The 15,012-nt window shown below is 37.8% G+C and overlaps 1 protein-coding gene across 2 annotated transcripts in view; it reads left to right on the plus strand.

Annotated features, from left to right (window-relative positions):
* The window catches only part of FAM204A (family with sequence similarity 204 member A), a 41,236-nt gene that overhangs the window by 6,246 nt on the left and 19,978 nt on the right, over positions 1-15,012 (plus strand). Inside the window, exons 2-5 of one of the 2 annotated variants that reach the window (XM_007173171.1) lie at positions 2,355-2,593; positions 3,143-3,230; positions 3,362-3,392; positions 3,582-3,681. In XM_007173171.1, the coding sequence (XP_007173233.1) occupies positions 2,360-2,593; positions 3,143-3,230; positions 3,362-3,392; positions 3,582-3,681 (453 nt within the window). In that variant the 5' untranslated portion in view covers positions 2,355-2,359. Of the gene's footprint in view, positions 1-2,351; positions 2,594-3,142; positions 3,231-3,361; positions 3,393-3,581; positions 3,682-15,012 lie in introns of both variants that reach the window. The other variant, XM_028164277.2, reaches the window with a different exon arrangement.

Below are 15,012 nucleotides of genomic sequence, written 5' to 3' on the forward strand. Positions count from 1 at the left end.
GGAGATACTGAAGCAGTGGCCCAGTGGAGGAACTGTGCCCATCTGAGCAGTCACAGCTGAAGTCTGGGCTGAGTGGTACTTGGCTGCTGATGGACAGAAGCTTGCCATTTGTATAGAATGTTGGTTCCATGAGGTTAGGCATCTTTGCCCGTTTGGTATACTGCTGTTCCTACGTCTTGAAGAGTGCCTGGCACACAGTGGGCATGCAGAAGATGCTGTGGACAGGGAAGAGAAACAGTGGCTTCAAACGTAGAGCCCCAGTTGGTGCTAAGAAAGCTAACTCTGAAACTTGTTACTGTCCTAAGTCCTGAAATGGGATAGCGAGCCTGAAGGTATATTATATGCCAGTGGCAAAGTCATGATGGAGCTGATTATCACTCCCCTCCCCCTGCTTCTCAGAACAGTAGAAATATTTCTATTAATAGCACAACACCTGTTTTTCAATATTGGCATGTTTTACACTATGTCCTTTGTGCTAGCAGAATATCTCAACATAACCTCCATTCCAACTTTTAAAATCCTCAGGCCAGATTTAGGGATGGATCCAGGTTTTATAGGGCTTGGAGCTTATGTAATTTGAGGTCTCCTCTTTCAAAAAAGGAATACAGATTAAAAATATAGAAAATCAGGTATAGTGCTTTGGAAGGACCTGTGAAAAAGAAGAGCCTTGAAGCTTAGGTTCCATTATCTTCCTGGTAATTTGCTTCTGGTTTTATTGCTCCGTTCAGAAAAAGACATCAACATTTTTAATTGAAACTTCAGTCAGACTGTGGAAATCAAGGAAGTAAATGACTTGCATCAATTGCTAAGTGAATGCGCCTAAAACATTAGAAACTTCATAGCTACCTTATGGATGCTGCCACCCATGATAGAAATGATAAAAATGCAGTACACGGCCACAGAAGTAATAATGATAATGGCAAAAAGAACTTAGCATTGATCAAGTCCCCAGAACCTCCTAAACACTGTGTTGAGTGTTTCAGTAGCTTATCTCGTTTCATCCTCAGAATAACCCTGTGTGCAATGTAGTTACTCCTGTAAAACAGATGGAAAAACTGAGGGTCAGAGGTGTTAAAAATGATTTCCTCATACCACTAATATATGGTGGTCAGGATTACAGTTGGAGTAATTAGATGTTAGAACCCTTCCTCTTAAAAAGCCAAGAGAATGTTTTGGTGAGGGTGTTTCAGAGGGCCAGCAACTATGAGGCTGGACCCAAACTGTGAAAAGTGAGAGCTGATTCTTTGGACTTGGGAGGAGGTCCTTAAAAGTTATCAGGCATCCATTATTCAGAGTAATGCAAAATCCCATCATACTTTGTCTCAGAGACAATGCTGGTGGTTTTCTTACTAGGTTAACGCAATAGGGGGCAGAAAGGTTAGCAAAAAAGATTTCCATCCTTCTATTTTATTCCTTTAAGTTAATAGTAAATCTTGAGCAGTACAGCCAACTTCTCTATTCTAGGCATCTTTTGAATGAACTGGTTTTGGCTCATTACGTATGCTAAAATAGACTGTGTCACGGAGATTAATAGTGAAAATGTACTCAATTATTTTAGCAAATGATTACAACCTCAATTTTTAAAAATCATTTTTATTAGACTTAACAGTAGTTAATGGTTCTCTCTACCAATGGGCTGTATAACTAATGATAAGGATTACCCTGAACTTTAACTTGTTTCCCAAATACAGTGTTATTTTAAAAAGCTGTATGTTTTTGTTAAATTGTTAGGATTATACTCCATTTAGTATTACTTTAGCAAGCAGTATAAAATGTAAAAATAGGACATCCTTTTTACCACCATACTCTTCTCAAACTACCTGCACAGCTTAAAAATTTTCCTTTGAGTAATACTTTTCCTACTCTGTAGGTAATAAGTCCCCTGAAGTTTTGTACGTTCAAATACAGGCGAAACATCCAATTTTATTTTCTTCTCTAACTGTTACAGCTTGAAATATAGTATTATAATTCTTAAATTACCTGCAGTGTATATTGTTAGACTCTTAACATTCTTGAGCAGTGAATGCTTTTACTGAATTTCCTCTTTTCTTTGGACAAGATTATCCACATATTAGAGAATCGAGGTTCTATTGTCGTTAAGTCATTCATCTGTAGGTGTGTCTTGTAACAAACTTGCTGAAAATACACTTTTTAAAAATTTATGCAAGCAAAATATTTAAATTATTTTAATATGGAGGGTACATCCCACTTTATACCAATTAAAAAAAAAGTTTAGATAGACTGTTCCCAAACCATTGGTATAATTATTAGGTTCCTGGGGTATCTTTTAATGGTTTTAAAATTCTTTCCATGTCTACTTTATATGTCTTAATTCATTCTTTTCCCTTTAGCAGAAAAGATGTGGAGCGGGCTGCTGCCTCCTGGCCTAAATGAAAGTGATGTTGAGTCGAATTCTGATGATGAAGCCACAGTAGAGAGCTCTGACCTTAACTTACAGGAAGGTAGAGAAGATGGGACCATTACAAACACAGAGATCTTGGATATCCCTACAGATGGACCAAAAACTGAAGCAGAGGCGAATGTAAATGCATATGAAGAGTGTCCCTCTGGAATTCCCTTAAATATGTGGAATGTAGGTTTTCTCTGACGTGTTCTTATTAAAGCCTGTACCTGTGTGTTTGTGCATGGTCCTGTGTGTGTCTCTGCCGTGGTCAGAATGTATATGTTCTTGGGAGGTAAGTAGGTAGGGAAGATTGACTCAGAATAATTTTATTACTCTGTGGGTCTGTGGCCAACTCACTGGCCACTCAGATACTTATATTCATTTTTGTTTTGTTTTTCATAAAAAGAGGAAGGGAAAAAAAACATTTAGTAGGATTAGCTACTTGGCCTAACATAATACACGAGGAGTTTCAGTCTTAATCTCTTTGTTGTCTATGAGCCATTGACTTTTACCCTCAGATTATCAGATTGACTTATTTGGAAATAAATGAAGATTAAAAACTCAGGTTGTGAAAGTCTCAGACAATAGAGTATCTCAAGAAGAACTGAACTAGTTTCATTAAATTTGTATTTTTATAAATGTTATAGTTTTTTATTACTTAACATGTTATTTTTCAGATGTATGCTTTGCTTCAAAGCATATTTGCTTCTCTTTCTTTTTTTTTTTACTTTTATGTAGAAATTTCAAGAACTGCATACAAAACATTCTGAACAGAAAACCTCAACTTCAAGATCCAGAAAGAAAAAAAGAAAACGCTCCAGAAAAGGTGTTTTAATTTAGGTTAATTGTCAATAGTGCTAATATTAAATTGTGACCAATTGAGCGCAACAATTTTTAATAACCATAGTTTTGAAATAACCGAATACTTAGGTATTGACACTGTGAATTCTTTTTCAGGTAAATTGAAGAATGAAGAAGAATCTCAAAGGTAGGTGGAATTTAAAATATCTGTCTGTCCTAGATAGTATTGTAGAACTTGTACAAATAGTTGAACTACTTACCTGTGAAATGTAAGAACTAGTAGATGTAATATAATTGTAGTAACCAATTAAAAACAGTAAATGTAAAAATGAGTACATTTTGTGTAAAACATAAGTTATTGTCTCTCTTCTTACAGTGAACAGTCCTCAAGTGAAACCCAGTGGAAGGAGCTTACTCAGTATTTTGGAGTCAACGATAGGTTTGACCCCCCTGTTAAAAGGAAAAAAATTGAAAAGGTAAGATCTTTTTTATTGCGTCTTATATTAGCCAGTGGGAAATGTTTGTAATTAACCTTGCCTAAGGTGTTTCTCCTCATTAATTCGTTCAGTGAAGAAGTTAATTTGTTCAAGATGCTAGATAAACAAGTAAATATATAGTTACAAATCGTTAAAAAAGCTGTTAAGAAAGAAACGAACAGGGTATTGTGAAGAAATTAAAATGGAAGCCCCACTTTAGCTGAGTGGTCAGGGAAGGCCTTTCTTAGAGGGTGCCGTCTCACTGAGACCGAAGGACGGGAAGGAACCATCTGATAAGGAATGCTAGTGTAGAGGTGATAACCTGGGTAAAGATCCTAGGGGTGGAAGAGTCATCATAGAACATTTGAGTAGCCGTAAGAAGGTCAGCCTGGCTGGATGGGGTCAGTGAGGAGGAGGGTGGGTGGCCCAAGGTAAGATTGGAGAGGCAAGGAGGAAGGCAGGCAGGGACCAAACTCTGTAGGACCTTAGAGGACAAGGTAAGGAATTGGGTTTTAGTCACAATGCAGTTGAGAGCCATTCAAGGGTTTTAAGTTAAGGGAGTGATGTGATCTACGTTATGTTTGAAAAGACTGTATCTTACGTGGAAGATGGACCTTGGGGCAGCAAAAGCAGATGAGAAGAGGACAGTTAAGAGACTCTTCTAGGCATGAGGTGATGGCGGCTTGAACAAGAATGGTGCTGCTGAAGATAGAAAAGTGGATAGAGTTGAGGTACACTGTAGAAGTAGGATCAACAGTATTTGCCTCCTGATTGCTTAAGAGGTGGTGGGGAGATTTAGGATTATGAGGACAGGGAGAGAACCATTCAGGGTTTTACTTAAGCAATGGTGTGACTAGTCATGTGAATTACAAAGATGGGAAAGCTTTGGAGGGGAGAAGATTTAGAGTGGGGCCTATCCAAAGTTAATTCTGGGGCATGGGTAATATCAGCAAGCAGGAATAGAGTAGATTGTTGGTAAAACGAGGCAGGAGCTTCGAGGAGAGTCTGAGCTTGAGATGCGTGCTTGGGAGTTGTCAGTCTATAGATGGCGTTAATATTTAGTAGAGGCTTGAATGAATGAATAACTTATACATTCACATAGGGGAATGTTGACAGACTCCAGGAGCATGAAAATTGAGCTCTGGGCCATAGGGATAGAGGCCCAGAGGCCTGCTGGTTGAAGCCCAAGGATATTGTATCCTGCATGTATAGACAGGATCATTGCTGTATACTACTGTGTATAGAGATGACTACCATTTTCTGGTTAATCAGTATTTCTTATGAAAAACCTCCGATTTTTAAACCCGTCATTGGGTGGAATTGCCTCATTGAGGGCACATGCATTAAGAAACTGATACAACAGAGTTTTACATGCGAATCTTTTGATTCCAAGTTTGCCAAGAATGCCTGTCACCTAATCCCTAGAACACTGGGGAATTGGAGCCAGGATCACCTTCTGCTGCAAATAATTAGAGCTATTGAGCAATCTCCTTTTTCCAAGTGTTCAAGCAGGTGCAGAAATGCTAAATTTCTTACACAGAAAGAGCACTGGTAGAGGTGAAACTAAAACCCAGGCTTTATTGCACCATTCTCAGTTCTCCAGCTTCACTGCCCAGGGGGCTGGTAAGCATGGAAAAGTGTGATTGCTGTGCTCTTGGCTCCTGCGATTCTGGTGCGCTGGGAGGAGGGATCTTGTGAGGGGGATGCGCTTGGCTGTACCGCACCTGTTGCAGAGCACGCGGGAGGGGGCTTACGCTGATGGCAGTGGTCCACGGGCCACCTCTGGCCCACCTGCTCGAGAGTCCCAGCCTCTGACTGGATTGTTCTTTTGAGGGAAGAAATGGTTAAATGTTGGTTCTCATAGGAAATATTTTTTAAAGTTTTATTTGTGAATTTTTTTTTTTTTTTCCACACACACACACTGTATTTTATTTTTACAAGAGATAGATAGACTGACACCAAGCATTGTACATGGATGACCACAACAAAAGCAACAATGATTGCAATTACCAAACATGAAACACAGTTATACTATGTCATAACATTGACATTCAGTCCAGTAATCCTCCACTGTAACAGCTCCTTTACTTTGCAGTGAAAATTGATTTGTATATTCTTTTCCTCTGAGTCCTTGTGGGATTTTTTTTTTTTTTAATTCAGACAGAAAGTCACAAAAATTATACTCATCCTCATCAGTTCACTCAGTCCCATGTAATTAATTTCTTTTTTTTCATCTTGATCTTTTGTTAGCACTTTTATGAGTTCATCAGTTTTTCATTAGAGTTCTGAAAATGCTTATTCATTCAGTTCAGCAGTACAGTCAGTTACCAGAAACCTGTACTTGTCAGAGTCTTTTCCATGAATTTCTTGAAGATGAAACTCTTTTATAGGAACATATTTGCAAAATCATCAGAGTACACCCAGAACTGTCTGTAAATGACAAAAGACTTAAAAATGACCATGGTTAAAGATTTGATGAAAGTTCATAATAATGCAGTTGACAAGAAAATTAGTTATTTCTGAGATATACATTTTAAAGTAATAACTAGGATTATTACTTATAACATTATACCAGAACATATAAGATTTTTAGACGTTTCCTGTAATGTCTGAAACATTTATATTAACATATTTCCATACAAATACAAATATAAGATTTTTAGAAATTTCATGTAATGTCTGAAACATTTATATTAACATATTTCCATACATATTTCCATACAAATACAAATATAAGATTTTTAGAAATTTCATGTAATGTCTGAAACATTTATATTAACATATTTCCATACATATTTCCATACAAATACAAATATAAGATTTTTAGAAATTTCATGTACTGTCTGAAACATTTATATTAACATATTTCCATACATATTTCCATACAAATACAAATATAAGATTTTTAGAAATTTCATGTAATGTCTGAAACATTTATATTAACATATTTCCATACAAATAACCCAATGAAAGTTTAGTATTAGTTGTTTTGTTTGTTTTTTTATACTGCAGGTTCTTATTAGGCATCAGTTTTATACACATCAGTGTATACATGTCAATCCCAATCGCCCAATTCAGCACATCACCATCCCCACCTCATCGCAGTTTTCCCCCCTTGGTGTCCATATGTCCATTCTCTACATCTGTGTCTCAACTTCTGCCCTGCAAACTGGCTCATCTGTACCATTTTTCTACGTTCCACATACATGCATTAACATACGATATTTGTTTTTCTCTTTCTGACTTACTTCACTTTGTATGACAGTCTCTAGATCCATCCACTTCTCAACAAATGACTCAATTTCGTTCCTTTTTATGGCTGAATAATATTCCATCGTATATATGTACCACAACTTCTTTATCCATTCGTCTGTTGATGGGCATTTAGGTTGCTTCCATGACCTGGCTATTGTAAATAGTGCTGCAATGAACATTCGGGTGCACGTGTCTTTTTGAATTACGGTTTTCTCTGGGTATATGCCCAGTAGTGGGATTGCTGGGTCATATGGTAATTCTATTTTTAGTTTTTTAAGGAACCTCCATATTGTTCTCCATAGTGGCTGTATCAATTTACATTCCCACCAACAGTGCAAGAGGGTTCCCTTTTCTCCACACCCTCTCCAGCATTTGTTGTTTGTAGATTTTCTGATGATGCCCATTCTAACAGGAGTGAGGTGATACCTCATTGTAGTTTTGATTTGCATTTCTCTAATAATTAGTGATGTTGAGCATCTTTTCATGTGCTTCGTGGCCGTCTGTATGTCTTCTTTGGAGAAATGTCTATTTAGGTCTTCTGCCCATTTTTGGATTGGGGTGTTTGTTTCTTTGATATTGAGCTGAATGAGCTGTTTATATGTTTTGGAGATTAATCCTTTGTCCGTTGATTCATTTGCAAATATTTTCTCCCATTCTGAGGGTTGTCTTTTGGTCTTGTTTATGGTTTCCTTTGCTGTGCAAAAGCTTTGAAGTTTCATTAGGTCCCACTTGTTTATTTTTGTTTTTATTTCCATTACTCTAGGAGGTGGATCGAAAAAGATCTTGCTGTGATTTATGTCAAAGAGTGTTCTTCCTATGTTTTCCTCTAAGAGTTTTATAGTGTCCAGTCTTATATTTAGGTCTCTAATCCATTTTGAGTTTATTTTTGTGTATGGTGTTAGGGAGTATTCTAATTTCATTCTTTTACATGTGGCTGTCCAGTTTTCCCACCACCACTTATTGAAGAGACTGTCTTTTCTCCATTGTATATCTTTGCCTCCTTTGTCATAGATTAGTTGACCATAGGTGCGTGGGTTAATCTCTGGGCTTTCTATCTTGTTCCATTGATCTATGTTTCTGTTTTTGTGCCAGTACCATATTGTCTTGATTACTGTAGCTTTGTAGTATAGTCTGAAGTCAGGGAGTCTGATTCCTCCAGCTCCATTTTTTTGCCTCAAGACTGCTTTGGCTATTCGGGGTCTTTTGTGTCTCCATACAAATTTTAAGATGATTTGTTCTAGCTCCGTAAAAAATGCCCTTGGTAATTGGATAGGGATTGCATTGAATCTGTAGATTGCTTTGGGTAGTATACTCATTTTCACAATGTTGATTCTTCCAATCCAAGAACATGGTATATCTCTCCATCTGTTGGTATCATCTTTAATTTCTTTCATCAGTGTCTTATAGTTTTCTGCATACAGGTCTTTTGTCTCCCTAGGTAGGTTTATTCCTAGGTATTTTATTCTTTTTGTTGCAATGGTAAATGGGAGTGTTTCCATAATTTCTCTTTCAGATTTTTCATCATTAGTGTATAGGAATGCAAGAGATTTCTGTGCATTAATTTTGTAACCTGCAACTTTACCATATTCATTAATTAGCTCTAGCAGTTTTCTGGTGGCAGTTTTAGGATTCTCTATGTATAGTATCATGTCATCCGCAAACAGTGACAGTTTTACTTCTTCTTTTCCAATTTGTATTCCTTTTATTTCTTTTTCTTCTCTGATTGCCGTGGCTAGGACTTCCAGAACTATGTTGAATAATAGTGGTGAGAGTGGACATCCTTGTCTCGTTCCTGATCTTAGAGGAAATGCTTTCAGTTTTTCACCATTGAGAATGATGTTTGCTGTGGGTTTGTCATATATGGCCTTTATTATGTTGAGGTAGTTTCCCTCTATGCCCACTTTCTGGAGAGTTTTTATCATAAATGGGTGTTGAATTTTGTCAAAAGCTTTTTCTGCATCTATTGAGATGATCATATGGTTTTTATTCTTCAATTTGTTAATATGGTGTATCACATTGATTGATTTGCGTATATTGAAGAATCCTTGCATCCCTGGGATAAATCCCACTTGATCGTGGTGTATGATCCTTTTAATGTGTTGTTGGATTCTGTTTGCTAGTATTTTGTTGAGGATTTTTGCATCTATATTCATCAGTGATATTGGTCTGTAATTTTCTTTTTTTGTAGTGTCTTTGTCTGGTTTTGGTATCAGGGTGATGGTGGCCTCATAGAATGAGTTTGGGAGAGTTCCTTCCTCTGCAATTTTTTGGAAGAGTTTGAGAAGGATGGGTGTTAGCTCTTCTCTAAATGTTTGATAGAATTCACCTGTGAAGCCATCTGGTCCTGGACTTTTGTTTGTTGGAAGATTTTTAATCACAGTTTCAATTTCATTACTTGTGATTGGTCTGTTGATATTTTCTGTTTCTTCCTGGTTCAGTCTTGGAAGGTTATACCTTTCTAAGAATTTGTCCATTTCTTCCAGGTTGTCCATTTTATTGGCATAAAGTTGCTTGTAGTAGTCTCTTAGGATGTTTTGTATTTCTGCGGTGTCTGTTGTAACTTCTCCTTTTTCATTTCTGATTTTATTGATTTGAGTCCTCTCCCTCTTTTTCTTGATGAGTCTGGCTAATGGCTTATCAATTTTGTTTATCTTCTCAAAGAACCAACTTTTAGTTTTATTGATCTTTGCTATTGTTTTCTTTGTTTCTATTTCATTTATTTCTGCTCTGATCTTTATGATTTCTTTCCTTCTGCTAACTTTGGGTTTTGTTTGTTCTTCTTTCTCTAGTTTCTTTAAGTGTAAAGTTAGATTGTTTACTTGAGATTTTTCTTGTTTCTTTAGGTAGGCTTGTATAGCTATAAACTTCCCTCTTAGAACCGCTTTTGCTGCATCCCATAGGTTTTGGGTCGTCGTGTTTTCATTGTCATTTGTCTCTAGGTATTTTTTAATTTCCTGTTTGATTTCTTCAGTGATCTCTTGGTTATTTAGTAACGTATTGTTTAGCCTCCATGTGTTTGTCTTTTTTACGTTTTTTTCCCTGTAATTCATTTCTAATCTCATAGCGTTGTGGTCAGAAAAGATGCTTGATATGATTTCAATTTTCTTAAATTTACTGAGGCTTGATTTGTGACCCAAGATGTGATCTATCCTGGAGAATGTTCCGTGTGCACTTGAGAAGAACGTGTAATCTGCCGTTTTTGGATGGAATGTCCTATAAATATCAATTAAATCTATCTGGTCTATTGTGTCATTTAAAGCTTCTGTTTCCTTATTTATTTTCATTTTGGATGATCTGTCCATTGGTGTAAGTGAGGTGTTAAAGTCCCCCACAATTATTGTGTTACTGTCGATTTCCTCTTTTATAGCTGTTAGCAGTTGCCTTATGTATTGAGGTGCTCCTATGTTGGGTGCATATATATTTATAATTGTTATATCTTCTTCTTGGATTGATCCCTGGATCATTATGTAGTGTCCTTCCTTGTCTCTTGTAACATTCTTTATTTTAAAGTCTATTTTATCTGATATGAGTATAGCTACTCCAGCTTTCTTTTGATTTCCATTTGCATGGAATATCTTTTTCCATCCCCTGACTTTCAGTCTGTATGTGTCCCTAGGTCTGAAGTGGGTCTCTTGTAGACAGCATATATATGGGTCTTGTTTTTGTATCCATTCAGCCAGTCTATGTCTTTTGGTTGGGGCATTTAATCCATTCACGTTTAAGGTAATTATCGATATGTATGTTCCTATGACCATTTTCTTAATTGTTTTGGGTTTGTTTTTGTAGGTCCTTTTCTTCTCTTGTGTTTCCCACTTAGAGAAGTTCCTTTAGCATTTGTTGTAGAGCTGGTTTGGTGGTGCTGAATTCTCTTAGCTTTTGCTTGTCTGTAAAGCTTTTGATTTCTCCATCAAATCTAAATGAGATCCTTGCTGGGTAGAGTAATCTTGGTTGTAGGTTCTTCCCTTTCATCACTTTAAGTATTTCATGCCACTCCCTTCTGGCTTGCAGAGTTTCTGCTGAGAAATCAGCTGTTAACCTTATGGGGGTTCCCTTGTATGTTATTTGTCGTTTTTCCCTTGCTGCTTTCAATAATTTTTCTTTGTCTTTAATTTTTGCCACTTTGATTACTATGTGTCTCGGCGTGTTTCTCCTTGGGTTTATTCTGTATGGGACTCTCTGCGCTTCCTGGACTTGGGTGGCTATTTCCTTTCCCATGTTAGGGAAGTTTTCGATTATAATCTCTTCAAATATTTTCTCTGGTCCTTTCTCTCTCTCTTCTCCTTCTGGGACCCCTATAATGCGAATGTTGTTGCGTTTAATGTTGTCCCAGAGGTCTCTTAGGCTGTCTTCATTTCTTTTTATTCTTTTTTCTTTAGTCTGTTCCGCAGCAGTGAATTCCACCATTCTGTCTTCCAGGTCACTTATCCGTTCTTCTGCCTCAGTTATTCTGCTATTGATTCCTTCTAGTGTAGTTTTCATTTCAGTTATTGTATTGGTCATCTCTGTTTGTTTGTTCTTTAATTCTTCTAGGTCTTTGTTAATCATTTCTTGCATCTTCTCAATCTTTGCCTCCATTCTTATTCCGAGGTCCTGGATCATCTTCACTATCATTATTCTGAATTCTTTTTCTGGAAGGTTGCCTATCTCCACTTCATTTAGTTGTTTTTCTGGGGTTTTTTCTTGTTCCTTCATCTGGTACATAGCCCTCTGCCTTTTCATCTTCTCTGTCTTTCTGTAACTGTGGTTTTTGGTCCACAGGCTGCAGGATTGTAGTTTTTCTTGCTTCTGTTGTCTGCCCTCTGGTGGTTGAGGCTATCTAAGAGGCTTGATGGGAGGCTCTGGTGGTGGGTAGAGCTGACTGTTGCTGTGGCGGTCAGAGCTCAGTAAAACCTTAATCCACTTGACTGTTGATGGGTGGGGCTGGGTTCCCTCCCTGTTGCTGTGGCGATCAGAGCCCAGTAAAACCTTAATCCACTTGACTGTTGATGGGTGGGGCTGGGTTCCCTCCCTGTTGGTTGTTTTGCCTGAGGCAACCCAACACTGGAGCCTACCCATGCTCTTTGGTGGGGTTAATGGCAGACTCTGGGAGGGCTCACGCCAAGGAGAACTTCCCAGGACCTCTGCTGCCAGTGTCCTTATCCCCACGGTGAAACAGAGCCACCACTCGCCTCTGCAGGAGACCCCCCAACACCAGCAGGTACGTCTGGTTCAGTCTCCCCCAGGGTCACTGCTCCTTCCCCTGGGTCCCGATGCACACATTACTTTGTGTGTGCCCTCCAAGAGTGGGGTCTCTGTTTCCCCCAGTCCTGTCACAGTCCTGCAATCAATTCCCACTAGACTTCAAAGTCTGATTCTCTAGGAATTCCTCCTCCCTTTGCCGGACCCCCAGGTTGGGAAGCCTGAGGTGGGGCTCAGAACCTTCACTCCAGTGGGTAGACTTCTGTGGTATAAGTGTTCGCCAGTCTGTGAGTCACCCACCCAGCAGTTATGGGATTTGATTTTACTCTGATTGAGCCCCTCCTACCGTCTCACTGTGGCTTCTCCTCTGTCCTTGGACGTGGGGTGTCCTCCTTGGTGAAGTCCAGGGTCTTCCTGTCAATGATTGTCCAGCAGCCAGTTGTGATTCTGGTGCTCTCGCAAGAGGGAGTGAGAGCACGTCCTTCTACTCCGCCATCTTGGTTAATCTCCCCTTATTTGTGAATTTTGATCTTCAACTGTTTACAGTATTTGTTGTGTTTTCTCATAACTGTATTGACTTTAGAATGTCTGAATTGTTTCTTAGTGAAGTTAAAGCTATGAAATTCAGATGTTAGCCTTTCTAAAAAGTAGAAATTCTGAGGACATTTGTTTACAATCTATCTGTATTAGAATATTTTTATTGCCCTACATATATGAAATTGTACCTTCTTGATACTGGCAAGATAAGGCCAACTTATTCTTTGTCTAAAATTTGGAATTTGTGAAGAGTAACTTTATTCAAGGATACTAGGATTCCATGTGCAAAATCTTTTAAACAACTCAGTTTTAGGAACTAGTGTTCTGTTTCGCATTGTACATTAGACGAATTCTAGAAAGAATTATAAGTCAAACACCATTTTAAAAAGGAATTTCTGTTTAAGGGAAGACCGCTCTAAATCCTTTTATTATCACCTGTTGATCTGTTTTATAAGTTTGGCTTTTCCTAATGGTAGGCATTCCTCTGTATGAATGACAGCTGCCTAAGAAAGTCATGGCATCACCTAAACAAGGAAACTGATGCTGGCAGACTTGTATCTGCCCAGGATATTGCCAGCACTTAATATTCTGTAAATAAGTGCAAGCATAAGAGGAAAGGAAGGATTTGGTGAAGCCAGATTATCTCATATTCTATTGGTAGTTTAGCTTAATTGCATGCCAGCAGGTTCACACTCATTCTTTGGTTTGGGATCACTGTTTCACATGCACCCCTTTTGCTGTCATGCCAAAGTCTGTACTGTGAATCCAAAAGAGTAAATAAACATTAAAGAATGTCCACACTGGGGGCACCAAGATAAATGCTAAGAATAAATGTAAGTTCAGCAGATAATAGCACTGCCCAAGAAATCTAGAGAGGATCATGAAAATCCGTGATGCAGTATGGACAAAACTAGCATGGATTTCTAGTCCATTATTTTACTTCTCTGGAGCAGAGGCTGATCTGTTACCATATCTCAGAGACCCTTTTTAGTCTCTCTTCACTCAATCACTCAACTCTGAAGAATGGTAAAACAAAACAAACTTCGTGTGTCTATTGTGTAGTCCTTTTTCTTTTTTATTCTTTTCCTTCTTTTCTTTTTCTTTCTTTCTTTCTTTCTTTCTTTCTTTCTTTCTTTCTTTCTTTCTTTCTTTCTTTCTTTCTTCCCTCCCCTTTCTTTCTTTCTTTTCTTTCTTTCTTTCCTTCCTTCCTTCCTTCTTTCTGTCTCTCTCTCTCCTTCCTTCCTCCCTTCCTCCCTCCTTTCCTTCCTTCCTTCCTTCTCTCTCTTTCTCTCCCCTGTCTCTCTCTCTCTCTTTCTTTCTTCACTGCCAAGCCAAAACTGTTGCTCAACCAAGGATGTGTATTTACAACACTGCTGTCACCTGCTTCCCTGACAGTGCAGAGAGACTTATATTTTTAAAATGTAATCTTCCTAATATCCAAAGCTGTTTTAAAGAGTTCTTTGTATTAAATACAGCTATAATTGTGTTTCTGGCAGCAGTTCTGGCACTTATCAGTCATTCGGTAATCATAACAATTATTTTGTGTCTATGTGGGAATGTCTTTAGAATAAATTTTACTCATTAATTTCATTATAAATGTCTCAAGTATTCTTTAGTTGAATCAATTTGATTAGTCAGCAGTCATTTTTGAAAGTAGTTTTATGTATACTTAATGGATACTTTTTGGCAAGAAAAACCAGAGGTACTTTTAATAATTTTTAGAGTAACTGCACAATGTCTTTGATAATTTTTAGTTGTTTATGAGAGGAAGCTGCTATTGTATAGTACGGCTTTTTTCAAACTTATTTTTTTAGCAGAATACTCTTTCTTACTAGAATCTTACACGGAGCGCCAATACAAAGATCACAGGCTGGTTGCCTTGAGTGGGCGGGTGTCGGGTGGGTAAGGTGGTTGGTGGGGTGGGTTGTAGAGGTACCATGTTGTTCCCCTGGTGTCAGGTACAAAGCATTCTCTCTTCATCCTTATGTGATCCCCATTGGGTGGGTAGTATGGCCAGTATTATTCTCACAATACTGATGAAGAAACTGAAGCCTAGCATGATTTGTCTAAGAAAACAGAGCAGGTTGAAAAGTAAAATAGTCCCAAATCTAGATTTTTCTGAAGTAACAGTCCAACTTAGTTTTTTACTTGCCTGATTCAAATAATTTAGGTAGGCGTGATTTTTATGTAAAAGTAGTAGCACTTGATTCTTAGTTCTTTTTTTTCTTCCTCCTTTATGGAGCGATTACCTAATTTTTTCCGCTAGGTATTTAGGTCTAATCATAGAACAGCAAACTTGAGTGGACACTTCATTTGTATTAAGGTTTGAAAATTGAATATATTATCTGAATAAATATTTAG

This window comes from Balaenoptera acutorostrata, chromosome 16 (genome assembly GCF_949987535.1).
Source record: "Balaenoptera acutorostrata chromosome 16, mBalAcu1.1, whole genome shotgun sequence".
In the NCBI taxonomy this organism is placed as follows: domain Eukaryota; kingdom Metazoa; phylum Chordata; class Mammalia; order Artiodactyla; family Balaenopteridae; genus Balaenoptera; species Balaenoptera acutorostrata.